Source organism: Bicyclus anynana, chromosome 6, assembly GCF_947172395.1.
Source record: "Bicyclus anynana chromosome 6, ilBicAnyn1.1, whole genome shotgun sequence".
Lineage (NCBI taxonomy): Eukaryota > Metazoa > Arthropoda > Insecta > Lepidoptera > Nymphalidae > Bicyclus > Bicyclus anynana.
In genome coordinates, this window is record NC_069088.1 from 4,299,605 (window position 1) to 4,320,304 (window position 20,700).

General features: G+C 39.6%; 1 protein-coding gene across 2 annotated transcripts; it reads left to right on the forward strand.

Moving 5' to 3' along the window:
- Positions 1–437: 437 nt before the first annotated feature.
- LOC112048697 (rab proteins geranylgeranyltransferase component A 1) lies at positions 438–20,540 on the forward strand. Of its 2 annotated transcripts, none has more exons than XR_008250875.1 (9): positions 438–602; positions 2,286–2,484; positions 2,764–2,893; positions 6,287–6,530; positions 7,272–7,494; positions 9,495–9,841; positions 12,457–12,575; positions 13,522–14,804; positions 18,382–20,540. XR_008250875.1 is itself a non-coding variant. In XM_052881902.1 (9 exons), exons 1-9 carry the CDS (start codon positions 554–556, stop codon positions 18,526–18,528), a joined length of 1,581 nt encoding a protein of 526 aa, XP_052737862.1. In that variant the 5' UTR covers positions 438–553; the 3' UTR covers positions 18,529–20,540. The 2 variants fall into 2 exon arrangements, 1 of the variants encoding a protein (XP_052737862.1); XM_052881902.1 differs by having other exon boundaries at positions 13,522–13,644.
- The last annotated feature ends 160 nt before the right edge of the window (positions 20,541–20,700 follow it).

The window sequence follows — 20,700 nt, forward strand, 5'->3', positions numbered from 1 at the left end:
GAGATAACCAGTTGTTTCCCTTCACAATGATGTTTTTAGGATTGAACATTGATTTACAATTGCATGAAAAGTGGAGATTTTTCAATACTGAAAATATAAATTGCCAGTTTTTTATTACTAAGCCTTTCGAAAATTTATGTAAATAGTGAAGTGAATTGTTTATTGTTGCACCTAATAGACAGATTTAATAAATACCAGTGGAGGAAATTTAATTCCTCCTAGAAATCTGAATCTAAGAGAGCATCTAAAATATAAATAATAACATAGATCTATCTAACAGTATCATCTATATAAATATCTTCTTAAATATTTAGTTTCTTATTATAATTTATAAATTAATTTTATAAATAACAGAGTTTTCAGAATAAATGATAGACTAATACTTTACAAAAAGTATCCGAACACCATGCTTAGTTGTCAATTCCGTACGTCAGTGTCATATAACTGTCATTGTCAGTGAAAGCTAAATCTTTTACAGTGGGAGCACAATTATCATATTTCCTAATTTTAATTATTAAATATTAATTTGATTCCGGCAAGTTGAAGGAGAAAAATGGACGACGATCTACCGACCGACTTCCAGGTCATCGTCGTTGGAACGGGTAAGCCATAAGTTTCTTTATTTCATACACCGGGCATTATGGCGATAGGTAGCCTACTTAGGTATCGATCTTGCTTTTTTTTATTCACTTGGTCATGCTGTACTGCAAGCCACTTTTTTTAGTTACCAAGTGAAATCTCATTACATTTTACAGACAATCAACACAATAGTTCGTAGGTAAATGTGGAATTTGCAGAGTTGATTCCTTTTGGTGCAGGTTATCGGCCCATTCGCTGTCGCTTACTCATATATTAAATATTTGCAGTTAGATTGGTTTCATTGTCTGTTTAATTTGGACACGTAACTCGCCTGAAAGTTTTTGCACTGTATCACAGTGTTCATTTGTAAAAGGTTCAATTGTTCAAAGTTAATCACATCTTGTACTGCTGAATTTGTGACTCCTTTTCAATAAGTATGATTTGTAATTATCTACATAAACAAATTTGTAAAAATATTATGACTCATCCTGTGCCGATTATTAAATAATCTGGAAATTTCTCACAGGCATTATAAATCAATATATATATATTTATTGTTTAGTTCCACAAACCTTTTTGATCGCAGCTTAAATACTAGAAAATACATGTAGGTACATTAATATTATAACACTAAAGAGGAAAGATTTGTATTTTTGTATGTTACAAATAAACTTGAAAACTACTTGACCTGGATTTGAAAAATTCTTTTACTACAATGGAAAGCTACAATATCAGCATTGGCATGCAATGCATAGATGCAAAAATGCACTGCCTACCTCGAGGAGTCATTCTGAACCTGTGTTGAAAAGGATTTTTCCATTTTATACAAATTGTATGTATTGGGCATACCCTAATTAATAGCCTAATTACCCTAATTATCCCTGTGCACGCCACTGACTATCCGGCAGTAACATAGTCTATATTTTATCCCCATGTTCCCATGGGAATGGGAACTACACAGGTAAAACGGCAAGGTCATTATTATATTATAGGCTAATCAGCTTTTGCTGATTGTGCACATATATCATTGTGATCCTTGTTGTTTAAGGTTTAAGATGATATTTGTTCTCATAAAATGGTTCAACCTCTAACATGAGAACATAAGTTTTAACTTAAATTACTTCACCATCATATTTTTTGCTATTACTCACTTAATACATTAGTTCAGTCATAATTATTTAAACTGCTGTAGATTACTTACTATGTAATCTGCTAGTTTAGTTTTAAATGCATTGAGTGAGTTTAATGTATTTATCCAAACAACTCTTGAGTTGTATAATATCCTCAAGTAATTTGTTCCATAGTTTATTAACTCTATTACTGTGAATGTGTTTGAGGGGTATAAGGGCATCTAAGTCTGATGTTATAGCCTCTCAATTTAAGGTTACATTATTGAATAAATATATTTTCAACTTCTCTACATTATAGTAATTGCTCAAAATTTAATTTTTATAATCTGTTAGTTACTTATATGATTCCAATAAGTGTCACTTAAACAATCCAAGTAGAATATGATCTTGTAGTTGTAAGAATTTTCTATTATTTAATAAAAACTGTATTCTATAACAAAACAGTAGAACAATGAAAGAATTTCATACTTGAATAATGGTTACCCAATAATTTATTATTGGATTTTATTATCTTTAAAATAAGAGGATAAAAGGATAGAAAAGAGAGTCTTTCATGTATTTTTTTTCGTAACTTAGGTCTGGTCGAGTCTATAGTAGCTGCAGCGTGCAGTCGAATACGGAAGAATGTTCTCCATCTGGACTCCAGAGATCACTACGGAGGCTTGTGGGCTTCACATAATTTTGAAGGCCTTCAGAAGTTCATCAAAGAAATCACCACAGATCCCAGTAGACAACTCCAAGTGTACAATTTAATTGAAAAGTGGTATATACCCAAGTATGTGGCTTTCTAAACATTTAATTGATAATATTATACTATCAACTATATCAATTTGCTTTCTAAACAATAAAACATTTATTTGATAAAATAATAAAACTGTTAATTGAAATAACATACATTATGCGATATGATACTAGTATCATCTACTAGTATCATATCTTGCTCCTTTGTCCACTGAGTGATTCTGATCCTTCTTAAGAGGCCTGTAGTTAGCAATAGCATAGCAAATTGGATATTGATGAAACATAATAAAATTAACAAATTTGTGGTGTATAGAGAATCCCAAGAAGTGAAACAAGAGGGAGAAGATGGCAAGACTGAAGACGGGAAGGAAGCTAAGAAGGTGTGGAGCCAGGCAGACTTCGCCTCTGAATACAGAAAGTTCAATATTGACATGACACCAAAGGTAAGATTGTAGGTATATTATTATTATTTACACACATGAAGTATTTTTATATTACTGCTATTGAATGCATCTTTTTAGATGAAAATAAGAAAATGAATGATGAATTATTATAAATCTATTTGAATATGCAATTTTGAAAAGGGCACATGTTTGAAAATTTAAAATGTCCAGGAATTAAAAAAATCTAATTATTTTCCAAACCAGTGTATAATATGTAAAAGTAACTATTGTGTTACATTTGAGTGTTAATTAGCTTTCTAAAATTACTCAAATATTTTTTTTTAAATTAATCTAAGTATGTCATTACTTATAAGATATTTTATATTAGTGAGATGTATGTACAGAATATCTGACATGTGCCCTTTTTGAAATTGCATATTCATTAATATTCAGTGGCTGTAATTTAAACATGTCTCTACCTCTAAAGATCAAAGAATTTTAGTCCTCTCTCCTATTTCCCTCTTCCTTCCTTGTTTTTTCTTCAGAAGACAATCCTCCTGTATATTAGATATAGATTGTGACCTGACTTCTATCAGCTAAAAACCCCTCCCACCACCTTGATGCTTACTGCCCTTTTGGCTTATCACCATTTAAGTACTTAAAGTTAAATTATTCAAATTTTAGTGTTTGTAAATAAAAATATAAACCTAATAAAACATAAACGAACTTTTTGAAATTTTTGTCTGTCTGTCTTTTTTGGACTAATCTTTAAAACGGCTGGACCAATTTGAATGAGACTGTCACTGGAAGATAGAGAGGGTTATTGCACAACATAAGAGCTACTGTTTTTCCCGGAAATTATAGCCTCAATAGCTCAACGGTAAGAGCGGTCGAACTTATTTCCAAGGAGCGGTGGTTCAATCCCCGGCCCATTGGTCTATTGTCGTGCCCACTCCTTCCACTCCAGTCTTTCCCGATTAGTTGAAGGGGGATGGGAATATTAATCATGTTTAAACAATATGGATAATATTCTTTAAAAAAAACGTGGTTCTTTCGGGATTTGTGAAAAACTGAATGTCACGCGGAGGAAGTTGCGGGCGTCAACTAGTATAAAATGAATTTTGTTGTACTTACTCGTAAATCAAATCAAATGTATATTCACAAGAGCTTGGTAGATGTAATTTATGTGTCGTATGTTGCCGCTATTGAAAATCGAATTATGCTCCATGGTTCACTGTTTTACGATCGAGAAATTCGTCTTTCATCTGAACTTCAAATAATGTTTACTTACAACGCTATAAAAGTGTGTATTATAATATAATATTGTAGATTAATTATGTGACTCGTAAAATTTTCATTTTGATGTTTTGTTATAATATAGGTACCTACTTACAATTTTTCAAAGAACCATTACATCTTTAACGATCTTTGTTATGTTAATTCACAGATACAACATTACGTCTTAAATATCGAAATTTAAATGTTCATTGTCATTTGGATAGATACCATTATACCAGTATGTCTATATGTACGAGTAAGTATATGTAGGTAATTGAGTATAAAGTATCCAGCGCACTAATCCAGAAATCCAGAATACAATATGTGTTTCATTTTAAATTTCATTGCGCTGTTTTTTAAATAATTCACTTCTGGGTTCTGGGCTTTTCAATGCTGCAATAAATAAAGTTCATCAATCACATAGGCCTCCTGTAACAAGATCGAACACCACAGTTTTGATGTTACCGATGATAAATAAATAGAAATTTAAAATTGTTGAAAAAAAATCGCTATTGCGATCTATAAATGATCGCGCGGCGGCCACACGTCGAGCTGTTGTCGTCGCTGTATCGAATAGCAGAGTTCAGCTGCATGACGCACATGCTCATCACTATTTTGTTCTATAGCTATTGTTCGCGCGGGGGCCACTAGTCGAGCTGTTGATCTCTTTAAACATCACCCGCTACGCGGAGTTGCACTATATGACGCGCGTGATCACATTAATAAAATCGCTACTTTGTTCTACAGCTGTTGTTCGCGCGGGGGCCACTATTCAAGCTGTTGATCTACTCAAACATCGCGCGCTACGCCGAGTTGCGCTATGTGACGCGTGATCACGTTAATAAAATCGCTACTTTGTTCTACAGCTGTTGTTCGCGCGGGGGCCACTATTCAAGCTGTTGATCTACTCAAACATCGCGCGCTACGCCGAGTTGCGCTATGTGACGCGTGATCACGTTAATAAAATCGCTACTTTGTTCTACAGCTGTTGTTCGCGCGGGGGCCACTATTCAAGCTGTTGATCTACTCAAACATCGCGCGCTACGCCGAGTTGCGCTATGTGACGCGTGATCACGTTAATAAAATCGCTACTTTGTTCTACAGCTGTTGTTCGCGCGGGGGCCACTATTCAAGCTGTTGATCTACTCAAACATCGCGCGCTACGCCGAGTTGCGCTATGTGACGCGTGATCACGTTAATAAAATCGCTACTTTGTTCTACAGCTGTTGTTCGCGCGGGGGCCACTATTCAAGCTGTTGATCTACTCAAACATCGCGCGCTACGCCGAGTTGCGCTATGTGACGCGTGATCACGTTAATAAAATCGCTACTTTGTTCTACAGCTGTTGTTCGCGCGGGGGCCACTATTCAAGCTGTTGATCTACTCAAACATCGCGCGCTACGCCGAGTTGCGCTATGTGACGCGTGATCACGTTAATAAAATCGCTACTTTGTTCTACAGCTGTTGTTCGCGCGGGGGCCACTATTCAAGCTGTTGATCTACTCAAACATCGCGCGCTACGCCGAGTTGCGCTATGTGACGCGTGATCACGTTAATAAAATCGCTACTTTGTTCTACAGCTGTTGTTCGCGCGGGGGCCACTATTCAAGCTGTTGATCTACTCAAACATCGCGCGCTACGCTGAGTTGCGCTATGTGACGCGTGATCACGTTAATAAAATCGCTACTTTGTTCTACAGCTGTTGTTCGTGCGGGGGCCACTATTCAAGCTGTTGATCTACTCAAACATCGCGCGCTACGCCGAGTTGCGCTATGTGACGCGTGATCACGTTAATAAAATCGCTACTTTGTTCTACAGCTGTTGTTCGCGCGGGGGCCACTATTCAAGCTGTTGATCTACTCAAACATCGCGCGCTACGCCGAGTTGCGCTATGTGACGCGTGATCACGTTAATAAAATCGCTACTTTGTTCTACAGCTGTTGTTCGCGCGGGGGCCACTATTCAAGCTGTTGATCTACTCAAACATCGCGCGCTACGCCGAGTTGCGCTATGTGACGCGTGATCACGTTAATAAAATCGCTACTTTGTTCTACAGCTGTTGTTCGCGCGGGGGCCACTATTCAAGCTGTTGATCTACTCAAACATCGCGCGCTACGCCGAGTTGCGCTATGTGACGCGTGATCACGTTAATAAAATCGCTACTTTGTTCTACAGCTGTTGTTCGCGCGGGGGCCACTAGTCGAGCTGTTGATCTCCTCGAACATCGCCCGCTACGCGGAGTTCCGCTGCGTGACGCGGGTACTGACGTGGATGAGCGACAAGCTGATGCCGGTGCCGTGCTCGCGCGCCGACGTGTTCGCAACCGAGGCGGTCAGCATCGTTGAGAAGCGAATGCTCATGAAAATGCTCACTTCCATCGTTGGTTACAATGAAGAAGAAATGGATAACGAATTTAAGGGTGAGATTTATGTATTCGTTTACTTGATTGAACTCTGTTTTAAAAATCTCTTTTTTTTCCTTAAAAGGCTTACAATTTATAATCGAAATTTGTAGACTCTTATGTATGTATGTATTTAGTTTTTAGTTGTATTGCATTGTAAGTTAATGGGGATGATGACTAGGTTTGAATATATTGATTTTTATGACACATTAGGTAAATAGGGTCAATCTTGACTAATTTATACCTAAAAAGCAAATATTGTCTGGATATTTGCAAAATAAATGAGATTATAAAATTTCAAAAACTTATTAAAAATCTTTTATCGTAATTAGATGAAAATTCATACAGTTTTAGCTTCCTTACATTAAATGTGACATTTTTTAATAAATGAACTATAAACATAAACGCACAAATAACAAAGATATTAGTAATTTTGTTTGAACGCACATACAAATCTAACGATCATTACATTACCTACGACGTCATTAGTTCGTGCCATTTTGTATGGGGCTTTCTTCAGGGATCCGCGGGAGCGCCGCAAATCTGACCCTTTAAATCCCTTTGCTTTACTAAAATTGCTTTACTATTAGCGTACTATATACAATTTAAAAAAAACTGTCATCATCCCTATTGCTGATAATCACAAAAATACGTGGGTTTTTATGCACCATTGTTATCTGCTGCATTGTGATAGGTACGCAATAAAATAATTGAAACATGTTTAAATATTTTAACTTCAGTACAATCGTTTGTCTTTAGATTGGACCGACAAAACGTTCCAAGAATATTTGACGCACAAAGGCCTGACTCCGAATCTGATCCACTACGTGTTGTACGCTATCGCGGGTGGAACCAACGCCATGCCGTGCTTGGAGGGCGTGCGCGAGTGCAAGAAGTTCCTCATGAGCCTCGGCCGCTATGGGAACACGCCGTTCTTGTGGCCCATGTACGGTAGCGGGGAGCTGCCGCAATGCTTCTGCCGGTGAGTTGAAAAAATTTGGAAAATCCAAAAGTGTTTTATTCGCGCAGTCCTCTTAATACTCATTCTATTTTATATTTGTATTAAGAATGTTTATTGTCAGCCATTTTTGCTTTAAATGTTGAGGTTTTTCTATACAAATAAATGAAATTGAAGTTTGTATATTTAAATTAACAGCTTTTTACTAAATGCATATAAAAGTATGGGTACCTAAAGGTAGGTAGAGTCATCATCATCATTATCAGCCTATTTTAACGGCCCACTGCAGAGTCAGGCCTCTATCCTTATAGGAGAGGGAATAGGTAGCTTAAACCCACCACGTTGCTCCAAGGTTGGCGGGCTAGGGCCATCATCATTATTATAAACAGCCGATGGATGTCTACTACTGGACATAGGCTTCTTGTATGGACTTCCAAAGAACGGTCTCGAGCCGCCAGCATCCAGCGGCTCCCTGCAACCCGCTTGATGTCCTCGCTCCACCTAATGGGGGGTCAACCGACACTTCGCTTTCCGGTGCGGGGTCACCATTCTAGCAACTTGCGGGCTAAGGTGATAATGTTAAATTCACTAACAACCACTATCAGATGTTAATGACAATGACCGGCACGGACGGCTTAACGTGCTCTCTGAGGCACGGGGTGTAACCTCATACGAACCTAATACCAACCCAGGATTCGAACTCAGGACCTCGTGATCTGAAATCACATAGGCTAACTAACGACATAATTATTAATTACGAGTATTAATTTCAATTTTTTTTTTTTTATATGTCTTCTGTTCATCATCATCATCATCATAATCACACAACACATATTCGACTCACTATTGAGCACGAGTCTCCTATCAGACTGAGAGGGTTATTATTTGTTTGTGTTAGTTCCGGAAAATCTCTGAAACAGCTGAACCGATTTTGCTCCTCGTCAAGCTTTAGACCACATCTTAGATCTCATGATCACTTAACATTAGGTGCTACAGCAGTCAGGCGTTTATTTGTCTTTGTATTGAAAGTGTGAAGTGCGAAATAACCATGAAAGTGTTGCGAGAAGTTCATTGACCCAGATGTGCATCGTTTGGTCGTACTCGAAAATAAATTCGCGGCTTTCTAGCGTTGCACGATGCGCTGTTGCACGATTTGTTGTGCAAAACTAAACAAATGGACTTTTATCAAATTCCTTATCTTCACGATTAGTTGTCTTCGTCCAATAAACAAATATGACGATCATAGGAATTAATTTTTACTGACTATTGGATCAATCGAGGGAATTCTTTAAATCTTTTGGTGCATTTTGAAGTCGTTAGTTTTTCAAATTATTTTAGTCTAGCAATTCGTTGCCGTGGCGGCCACTGATTATATAATTAAATATTTAATAATATTATACTAGCGGACGACCGCGACTTCGTCCGCATGGAATACAGTTTCTCGCAAAACCTATGAATTTTTTCAAAAATCCTCCTAAAAGGTATCCTCTACCCTCGTTTTAAACAGCCAAATCGGTTCAGTAGTTGCGGCGTTAAAGTAACAAACATCTAAACATACATCTATCCCCATAGAGGTTTTATAGGTTGGTATAATATTATAAGGCGATGTTGTATATTAATTTATTATTTCACTGATTTATAAATAGTAACAGAATATAAAATAAAAGGAATATCAAATAGATGATGCGGTGTGGAATGATGAACTGACTATCGTGTAATAATAGGCAAAACAATTTATCTTCGCATGCGCGTTTTACAGCATTCTAAATATGAAATAAATATGGAATGTGAATGTAGATGTAGATGTAGATGGCCAAACCTAAAGTGGGCGAACGAAAGAGTTCGTTCGCCACACATCCAAACATACATTCAACCAACATCCTTTCCATCTAGACTTTCGTGTTTATAATATTAGTTAAGTTATTATATTATATGTATTTTAATTAGCAAACCCGGTCAAGCTTCGATTTTGTATTTTGTAATTATCTTTACAAAGCATAACAAAACGTTTATTCCCTTTCAAGATTGTGCGCAGTGTTCGGCGGCGTGTACTGCCTCAACCGGCCGATAGACACTGTCGAGAACAAGACCGTCGACGACAAGAAGGTCGTGGTCATCGAGAGCAAGTCCAAGACGCTGACCTGCGACCACCTGGTGCTTGGCATCAACGAGGGGCCCAAAGACCTCCTGTCCCAGGAGCATTCGGACAGTTCGGATATATCCAGGGCCGTATTCATAACGAACGGCACGATTATGTCCAGTGAGAAGGAGCCGCTGACTTTGCTGAGGTTCCCTCCGTTGAATGAGGACAACAATGCTACCACTGTGTTGGAGGTTGGCCCCGCCACTGGATCGTGCCCTAAGGGGTTGTGTGAGTATCTTATACTAGAGGACTCCTTGTTCTTTTATCCGTGTAGTTCTAATTCCCGTGGAAGTGTTTGTTTTTATTCTTTACAAGTTACAAGCCCTTGACTACAGTATTACCTTATGGTTAGTGATGATGTAATCTAAGCATGAATCGGGCTAACTTATTAGGAGGGTTTCTACACGACATCGTACTGAAACGCTAAATCGCTTGGCGGTACATCTTTGCCAGTAGCGTGGTAACAAACCACGGCCGAAGTTTCCCACCAGCCAGACCTGAACCAATTAAGAAAACATTATTTTGCGTTTTCACTTATTTAGTTATTATACACATGTAAGTTTTATATGTATTGATTTAGCAACAGAAAAAGATGCGCTCGATGTAAAGATCTGTTTATGATCAAAATCAGATCAATCGATTAAGCGTTAAAAACACTATAAAAAGCTTATTTATTATTTTTTTATGAAAAACATCCTTTCATAGATTCCAGAACGGATGCTGCGGTATTTTTATGGCCTGCAATAAAATAAAATATTAAATCATTGACTGATATTTTCTATGGCACAAAAATGTGCTCCAATATAAATAATACATTTTTGGACTCTATTTGGTTTAGAATGTTGAGATAAGATGTATAGCTTGGCAACTTCGTTCGTAACACTCCCGATGGTCCGCGCGTGTAGCGTGTAGCGATGAATGAAAAACCCACGACTGATGCCCGCGCACGATTTCACACACACACAGTCTTTCCCCCCGTCGCCCGCATGTCATGGGAGTGTCATCAACGAACTTGGTAGACTATACATTGTACAGACAAGCGTTTGATAGTAGATAGATATTTCATTTCATTTAAACATATTATGTGAGCCGTGACAGCCCAGTGGCCCATATAACCTCTGCCTCTGATTCTGGAGTGGAGGTCTTAGGTTCAAATCCGGTCCGGGGCATACACTTCCAACTTTTCAGTTATGTCCATTTCAAGACATTAAATATCGTATTATATATAGGTTTCCTCACAATTTTTTCTTCACAGTTTGACACACAGTTAAAATGCACAGAACTGTAAAGTTGGAGGTGCATGCCTCGGACCAGATTCGAACCCACACCGAATCGTAGGCATATGTTTAATCCACTGGGCTATCACGGTTCTCGAAATAAACTGACATCACATAATTTGTTCATTTTCCATGCATAATGTAACAATACAAAAGTTTTTTACCACACGTCGTGACTCATATTTTTTGTTTGTGACGTTTCTTATAATGCGTTTCTCGATTGACTGTGAGTCAACGTCTCGGCATACTAAAGAAGCCTGCGATATTTTTTTTTGTAATTTTAGTACATGGACCTTGTAATTACTCGTAAGTAGTGAACAAAATTTTAATAAAAAAAAATCAACCGACTTCCAACACAAAAATTAACCTAAACTAAAAAGCAAAAAATAGCATCGTACTTATGTGCTACCTTCTGATCAGTTTAAAGGCGGCGGTTAAATATATTTATTTGATGAAGATGGTTGCAAAGTAACAAAATAGCAAAATAGGCAGTTTCATCTTGGAAAGTGAAAAAATGGATTGTTATTAATAACGTATAACAACAGGCCATCGACAGGAGCGTTTACAAAATAAACATTTGCATATAAAGAGTAAACACATCACACGGTAAAATTAAACATTGTTGGAAGGTGGTACCTTCCGATAGCGTTTATAAATTTTAATGAGATGCTGCCACAAAAATAGATCTGTGAAATGCAGATCAACAGTATTGTATGTTGTTTTTATTATGCTACGTTTACATGCTTGGCAAGTCTCGATCTCTTTCTGATTGTGTAAATGCCTAGGCTCCTTAATGGGACCTCGGCTTCACCGGGGGTTTTGGGCGAGCAGAAGCATCGCCTGATGGGGCCCAAAAACAGAAGATGTGGGCAGAATGACTCTCAAAGGGCGTCTCCTCTGAAGTCGTGGGTTAAAAAGCCCACGTCTGGGTTATGTCGGAAATCGGGGACCTCATCTTCACCGGCGAAGACGCTATGTAGCTTGTGTTTGTGTTGCCTGGGAAGCCTTTTCGATCTTTATCTCATCATCGTCAGGATCGTAAAGGACCTCGTAAAGGCGTTCATAAACAGGATGGCTTGGCTGGTCCGGGCTAGAGTCTGTTTTACAATACAGATCAAAGGAAGTTCGCGGCAAGTGATTGCGGTGACATTTATAGTGTCGCTGATGAGCTCGCTATTATCTATTATATTCGCTCGCTATTATCAAATTAAAAACGTTTTAATATAATTGTTACGAAAATAGAATTTCCCTAATTGTTCCAGGCATCATCGACTAATCGGGAAACGTACTTAAAAATGTTTCGACGAATTGAGACCCTCCTTGTTTTTTGAAGTTGTTAAATATGTCATGCCAAACACAATTGCAACCTCCACGTCTTACATGTTCTTCTGTCCAGCACAAACTAACGCAATCGCCAGCGTGTAAATAGCGCCTGTTAAATGTTTGTAAAATTATTGTACTCAAGACTCGGCAAGCATGTAAATGTACCATTAGAGCGCATTTACCTACATAAAAAAAAATTTTCTTCGTTCCTTTTTAATAATAATATCGTTCGTCTTGATGCAGTTGTGGTGTACTTCATAACGAACAAAGTGGTAGACGCCGAGACGGACCTCATGCCATACGCCCAGAAGATCTTCGACATGTCGGGCGGAGAGCAGACTGAGGCTTCTGACAAACCCAAGGTAAGATTATGTTCAGGCGGCGGATGCAATATTTTTGACGTTTTCGAATATCGTACGTAAAGCTACGCAATACAAGATTTTAGGTATCCCGCGCTTGTCGGCCCGAGAGACCATTAGATCGGCCGGCTTGTGACATCACGAGCCGCAATAGTACGAAGTGCTCCGTGAGTTAGGTGGGGAGTAGTGGGATGGAAGGCCGAGTGCTAGCTATATAGGTCCATAACTTTTGTTGACTAATCCTTCATGGATTGTTTTAGGATAGGCGAGGAGAATGACTTGAGTGGGGAAAGGGAGTGTTAACTATTCTTAAAAGACTTCTTTAATTCTACATACAACGGTCACAAGTCCGGGACTCCACTCAAGGTTATTCTCTGTCACTCGAGGGATTGTTGGTAACATTCTTAGTGGAAATTATGATAGGTCCCTATTCAATAATCGTGTTTTTCTCTTTAAATCCGCTTCTGATGTCAACCAGTTTTCCGACACGCGCAAGAAGACGCCGTCTTAACTTTTGTATGACGTGTTCGTAGGGTCATCAGCACCTTTTGGAGACGTCATAAAGATTGCATCCGACTATATCGGCGTTTGTCTCACATATTGCTATCTCTTTTTGTTTCCATCATGGGGAAAATGACAGCAATTAGCGATACATTCGATTTCGCGCACATTACTCGACCATACAGGGTGGCCGGGAAGTTTTAGGCTTAGTTTACAAGAACTTTCGAAACGTCAGTTATTATTAGATAATAATTGGTCGAGAACTAAAAATTAAAGTTACGAGGGTTCCAAAGGCGCCTTGGTCCGAGAAGAGCCCACAACAAGCTCAGCCATCTATCGTAAATCATTTCCCCCAGTCGCCAGCCATTTAGGTTCGGTCAAGCCATTATTGAAGGAAACCTTTTCCTTCGCTGAAATCGGTTGAAAACTTGTTTTTGTTTGGTCGCAGTGCCTTTGGTCGCTGTTCTACAACGTGAAGGACACGAGCGCGACGGTGCGCGACGGCGTGGAGGGAGTGCACGTGTGCGCTGGACCCGACGCCGGCCTGGACTTCGACCGCGCCGTGCACCAGGTGTGTTTGAGTGTTGTCGCAGTGCTTGTGCTCGCTGCTCTACAACGTGAAGGACACGAGCGCGACGGTGCGCGACGGCGTGGAGGGAGTGCACGTGTGCGCTGGACCCGACGCCGGCCTGGACTTCGACCGCGCCGTGCACCAGGTGTGTTTGAGTGTTGTCGCAGTGCCTGTGCTCGCTGCTCTACAACGTGAAGGACACGAGCGCGACGGTGCGCGACGGCGTGGAGGGAGTGCACGTGTGCGCTGGACCCGACGCCGGCCTGGACTTCGACCGCGCCGTGCACCAGGTGTGTTTGAGTGTTGTCGCAGTGCCTGTGCTCGCTGCTCTACAACGTGAAGGACACGAGCGCGACGGTGCGTGACGGCGTGGAGGGAGTGCACGTGTGCGCTGGACCCGACGCCGGCCTGGACTTCGACCGCGCCGTGCACCAGGTGTGTTTGAGTGTTGTCGCAGTGCCTGTGCTCGCTGCTCTACAACGTGAAGGACACGAGCGCGACGGTGCGCGACGGCGTGGAGGGAGTGCACGTGTGCGCTGGACCCGACGCCGGCCTGGACTTCGACCGCGCCGTGCACCAGGTGTGTTTGAGTGTTGTCGCAGTGCCTGTGCTCGCTGCTCTACAACGTGAAGGACACGAGCGCGACGGTGCGCGACGGCGTGGAGGGAGTGCACGTGTGCGCTGGACCCGACGCCGGCCTGGACTTCGACCGCGCCGTGCACCAGGTGTGTTTGAGTGTTGTCGCAGTGCCTGTGCTCGCTGCTCTACAACGTGAAGGACACGAGCGCGACGGTGCGCGACGGCGTGGAGGGAGTGCACGTGTGCGCTGGACCCGACGCCGGCCTGGACTTCGACCGCGCCGTGCACCAGGTGTGTTTGAGTGTTGTCGCAGTGCCTGTGCTCGCTGCTCTACAACGTGAAGGACACGAGCGCGACGGTGCGCGACGGCGTGGAGGGAGTGCACGTGTGCGCTGGACCCGACGCCGGCCTGGACTTCGACCGCGCCGTGCACCAGGTGTGTTTGAGTGTTGTCGCAGTGCCTGTGCTCGCTGCTCTACAACGTGAAGGACACGAGCGCGACGGTGCGCGACGGCGTGGAGGGAGTGCACGTGTGCGCTGGACCCGACGCCGGCCTGGACTTCGACCGCGCCGTGCACCAGGTGTGTTTGAGTGTTGTCGCAGTGCCTGTGCTCGCTGCTCTACAACGTGAAGGACACGAGCGCGACGGTGCGCGACGGCGTGGAGGGAGTGCACGTGTGACAGGTCTGGCCTGGTCTGTACTTAAATAAATAACTGCTTTATACAAAACAAAGCAAACAAGAACTAGCACAACTAAAGAAACAAAAGCAGTTCTATAAAATGTTGAAAGAATAAGATCGCAATTAAGAATTATGTTTCTACTGAGTTGATAAATATTGCCAAGCTTAATTAACATTCCTCTTTTCTACTCAAGACACTCTCCCCGCCTATCCCAAAATCACCCATGAAGGATTGTCCAACACTAGGTGTAGACGGATCGAACGCCACGACAAAAATGAGCTAGACCGTACGGCGAGCGCCTTATATCGCCAGTCGTTCCCGTCTGATGGCTACCCCTCTCTAACTCCCTACTCTTTACGGAAACAACAAGTCGAGCCACCTAGCGTCGGCACAAGCCAACACGAGATCGAGCGACGTCATATCCAGGAAGCTAGATGGAAATGGAGGGGTAGCTAGATCCCCCGCGCCTTACTCGGGCAATGAGGCTAAGCCTCGAGGGTCATACCTCCACCCGAATTTATCATCTGGGGGGAGATGACCTGTTTGCAAATCCATCTCAAACTACTATACTCAGAGGCACAATTATCCGCCCCCTTTAATATACTCGCGTCGTACATATACAATAATGTAACTAGCGGACTCTTCGTAAAAACCATCGTCGTACAATATATATAGGTATATTCTAAAACAAAGAATTAGCCAAATCGGTTCAGCCGTTCTCGAGACAACACATTTAGGATTCATTTTTAACCGACTTCATAATCTATACTACTATTATAAAGCTGAAGAGTTTGTTTGTTTGATTAAACGCGCTAATCTCAGGAACTACTGGTCCGATTTGAAAAATTCTTTCAGTGTTAGATAGCCCATTTATCGAGGAAGGCTATAGGCTATATATTATCCCCGTATTCCTACGGGAACGGGAACCACGCAGGTGAAACCGCGTAGAGTCAGCTAGTAATTCATAGATACACTAACACTTTTTTACACACTGATTTTTAAATTAAGATACGGGTATGATGTGTTTGTTTTTATGAGATACGGAACAAGTTAACAACCTTATCAATCTATTATTAGAAAATATTTTTATTAGGTAACATTGTTTTGTTTTGTTACATTTTGACATTTAACACATTTTAATCTCAGAAAGAAACATAAATGATAAAGATACTCGATGTAAAAAAAGGTTACGTTGAGATAATAACGAACACGACTAAAAATCGTGATAGTTATGCGTATTTGAACAATGTATTTTAGCGGTATACTAGGCCAGACTTCCTTGCTTATAAGAGAAGGGATATGGCTTAGGCCCACGACGCTGCTCCGATGCGGCTTAGTGGGTGCAGGGGGATAATTCTAATATGTCACAGATGTCCGAAATTGGGTCCACTTTTCAGAACGATACAGAAATGAAAAATGTACTAAAAATCTTGCATATTTTACTAGATTACTCAATTAGAATCTTAGCCGAAATAATATTCATCAACAGGCAATGAGGCTGATTTCTTTATTTTTCACACCGATCACAGTTGTCTTTGCAAACGCGGGTTGTCAATGTCAAATGATATGTCATTGCCAAATGGGATTACTATCATATTTTGATTAGATGTGTCAGGTTAGTGTAAAATTCTTATTAAAACTGTCACCTGTCAATTTCATAGAGATAATGCAATTAATTTTATGTCAAAGAGATGCAAATTATTGCCCACCTGTTACAAATAATTTAACTGGTTAGGCAATTAAACATTTTGCAAATGGGCCTCATGGGTTCTCCTTAATCGTCCTTAATTTATGGCCAATTTTCAGCTCTTTATCATTTGCATAATTTGGGCCCGAGTTTGTATGGGGACTAGGGTTCCTCCTTTCAGTATTTCACAACCCGACTCTAACCTAAGAACCTCTTGATCCGTAACCCTTTCATTTGATGTCCATATCATGGGGGTGGATTTCAAACAGCCAGTCCGTCATCTTGGGGAGACCGCCATATTGGATTTGTAATGTCGTTTCTTAGCTAGTCATGTATTGTCATCAGAACTCAGAGCGTGTGCAAAATTTCGTCCTAATCGAAGACCGGGAAATGGGTCAAATTAAGATTCCAAGATTCGATTTTCTTACATACATAGTTACAAGTGAAGTTAATGTAAGCGTTAAAAATATAAATATTTCATAGTTAATACTTGATAAAAACTCGTATATCTTGAGAATAAATCAAATGATTTCTCACTAATTAAACGACCTACTTTTATAACAATGCATTTTATTTTGATAACCATAAAGTGAGAGTGTATAGACAATGTCGCTGACTGACCCACTTTTCTAATAGGCTTAAATGACAATCAAACTCGGGCATCCCTAATAAATATAATGTTAAATATACACTGTACCTATATTGTTATTACATTTGGTATTTTTTCTCATAGCAACAACCTCAATTTTGATAGGTAGGTTAAGGTGGTTAAGTTAACCACCAGTAGGCCAAACAATACAAATTGACCAATGGGGATGATGCTAGGTTTGAATATATCAATTTTTATGAGTCATTCGGATTAATAAGATCAATATTAACTAATTAATACGTAAAAAAGCTAAGATTGTCGGGATGTTTCTAAAATAAATAGGATTATAAAACTTCAAATCTATCAAAAATCTTTGACGTAATTAGATGAAAAATCATGCATTTTTAGCTTCCTTACATAATCATTATCATCATATACAATCCCTATTCGGCTCAATGTCGAGCACGAGTCTCAAAAATCAAAAAGCAATGATTACTTAAAACTGCTTTACTATTAGCATACTCTTAATTTATACACAACAAGCGGACTCTCGCGACTTCGTCCGCCCTTAGACCTCTTTAATCCAGCCCTTCCAGTAGTATTGCTGTAAAAATGGAGTAACTTCTCCCGTTTTCCCAACATTTCCCTTCACTGCGCTGCTCCTATTGATGAAAAGTATACTATAAGCTGTCCAGAAGTATGAAGAATAATTGTTTTAGAATTTAAACTATCGTGAGTGTTATTCATATTAATTGATTATGAAACACGGCTAAAACTCACGTGATATTAGGTCGGAGTATGCCCGACTAGTTTCGAACCCATACGGGGCCCTTAGTCATGAGCTGGTTCTTGCATCGCGGCACGATCCAAACTGCGAAGCGGCTGCGCGACGCGCTGCTGCACGCATTGCGCGCGCGGAGAGGGGTTGAGTGTAAAAGTTTCGTTTTCGATTCCGATTTGAAAAATTCTTTCACTGTTAGATAGCCCATTTATCGAGGGAAGACTATAGGCTATATATAATCCCCGGATTCCTACGGGAACGTACCTAAACCACGCGTGTGAAACCGCGCGGCGGTTCCTTAATGCTGCCGAACCGGAAACATCGATCTCTTTCGACCCAACGCAACTATAAGACCGGTTCGGCTCTAACAGTCGTTTATTCCTTCATGTGATTTAATCACGATATTGTTCTTTCGATCAGGCGGAAGAAATCTTCAAGAAGATCTGCCCCGGCGAGGAGTTCCTCCCGCGAGCACCGGACCCCGAGGAGATCGTGTTCGAGGACGACGTCACCCACGGGCCGGAGTTCCAGGGTGAACAGGAGGACGCCGATGGAGACAAGGAGTGAAGGCTTTAGGGTTAGCGTTTTTAATCACAGCACTGTCTCGTGTGTTGCAGAAATTCTAGCACCAAATATATAGGACCACATATGCTCATATTAAGACATCGCATGTTGGTTCAAACTCGATATTTTTCCTGTCGAAATAATAGAATATTTTCTTAGACTCATAACTTCATCGATAGTCGTCTGTAGTAGGCCTAACAAGCGTGAACGACATAATCTAGTGATGTGAAAAAGACAAATGTCGACCGAAGTAAATACGCGCAAAGTTGAAAACGCAAAAAACTTATTTATTTCAGTAATATAGTATTGCAAATGAAAATTGATTGAGACGTAGGCATTTAGACATGGGTTCTTTCAGGTCAGACTATAATCATTATCATTGGGTTTTAGTCGAGACTTGTCGTGAAATCTTCATAATCGAGTTTGTCGATATCGAAAGTTCATCGTCACTAGATGACTAGATGATGTTTTTATAGACTCCGCGCCTATTTCATCAAAATCTTGGAGGCTAGAAGCTATTTCATAATGAATTGTACTTTGTTGGTGGAACTACAGCTTTTTAAATATTTTTAGGGGAAAATTAACGAATTTTTAACTTCCAAACATTATCTATCACTTAAGTAGAGCAGTAGATTATTTGCAGTTATTATAACATATCAGATTTCGCTAGCGTTACCGTTAACCATAGACTAAGGCATTTGTAGAAGTTACACCAACAGTAATTATTCTTCCGATTGATCTCCTGTGGACACACAAGATTGTGCTGTTTAAATGTTAAGATATAATCCCAGTAAGATTTATACGCTTTTTGGCTTGACTTTATGCATTCCGACTGGTGCGTTTGGGATGCAGTCGGATTATAAGTACGCGCGTTATCGACTGAGTCGCGAGGAACATCAATCATTTCATTAGGTCTATCTATTCGACTATTTATGGTCTCACGATTCAGTTGATGGCGCGTTTAGAAGATTTTGGAACGAAAATTATTTTTTTATAATTCGATTTTTTATACAGCGAAAGTGATTTAATATAGGTAAGATGTATTTGTTTTATGTATATTTTTTACGTCGGTCAATTGTATTATTGTATACTAGCTAGGTTTTCTTGACAGGTTTAGCAAGAACAACTCTGAGCAAGAAACGATCTATATGGAACTGTCAAGAGTTATTTTTTTGCATTGTTTTTATATTTTGATAATGCTCTCTAATTATGTGTAAATTAGAATTATTTATTAATTTTATTGTTTTGTATAAACTAAGAGTTTAAAGAGCAAATAAAAATTGGTATTGTTATGAATTATTGAGTGAGCTAGGAAAGTAGGCCCTTTTTACACAGAGATACAAAACGAATAGCTTTCTAGCAGTATAACCAATAAATTTGACCCATATATATCAAACTTTGACTTACATTTTTCGTATGCTAATAAAATGATCCCTTGCACGAAATTTCTAAGCTCAAATATTTCGACAAAGACTATGGAAACACCTTTATATAAATTTAAATATTAACTTAAACTACTTTGACTTTACCTACTTATTTAATTTTACATAAAGTACTAATCCTTATGTAAAAAACCCTAAAAATGACAATTTATAGATGATTCTGAATTAGAATCTTTGCATTCGACCAATTAAGTATGTAGGTATTTAATCTATGTCAGTTTTTTATCTTGACTTTTTTTGTGTTGTGTAATGATCTTGTTTTTGTTGTGTAATGATTAGGAGTTTTACATTAACAATAACAATGAGGCAAATGTCTATGATAATGAGGAAGAGGACATATATATTTTTCCTTTTTAAAAAATCAAGTGATGTCAATACAAAGTCAGTATTTCTGTGTGCGAAGGGCCTTAGAAGACAGCGCACCAGTCTTAGGAATAGACATAGCACATTAGTTTTTTTATTATAATTAAGTTATTTTAGCACTCATATTTATTGTCAAATCGGATATGCATAAAAGTGCATGTGCAGCTTGGTGCATATTATAATTCCATTAAATTGTGATTATTAGTAAAATGTTATGCATTTTTATTCAATGAAGCCCTGCCCTAGTTTCATTGACCTGAAGCTCGACTGAAGTATAATATACATGTTGAAGTTATAGGTATGTGTCAAATGTAATTAAATTAACCAGCACTGCAGTTAAGAAGCCTTATTATATTCTTTAACAAGGGTA

Excerpts from the sequence above, each read along its gene's own strand:
- LOC112048697 (XM_052881902.1), top strand. The coding sequence starts at position 554 with ATGGACGACGATCTACCGACCGACTTCCAGGTCATCGTCGTTGGAACG. Across the intron at positions 2,894-6,286 it reads ATATTGACATGACACCAAAG|CTGTTGTTCGCGCGGGGGCC; the intron begins GTAAGATTGTAG and ends TTTGTTCTACAG. Across the intron at positions 13,645-18,381 it reads TCGACCGCGCCGTGCACCAG|GCGGAAGAAATCTTCAAGAA; the intron begins GTGTGTTTGAGT and ends TCTTTCGATCAG.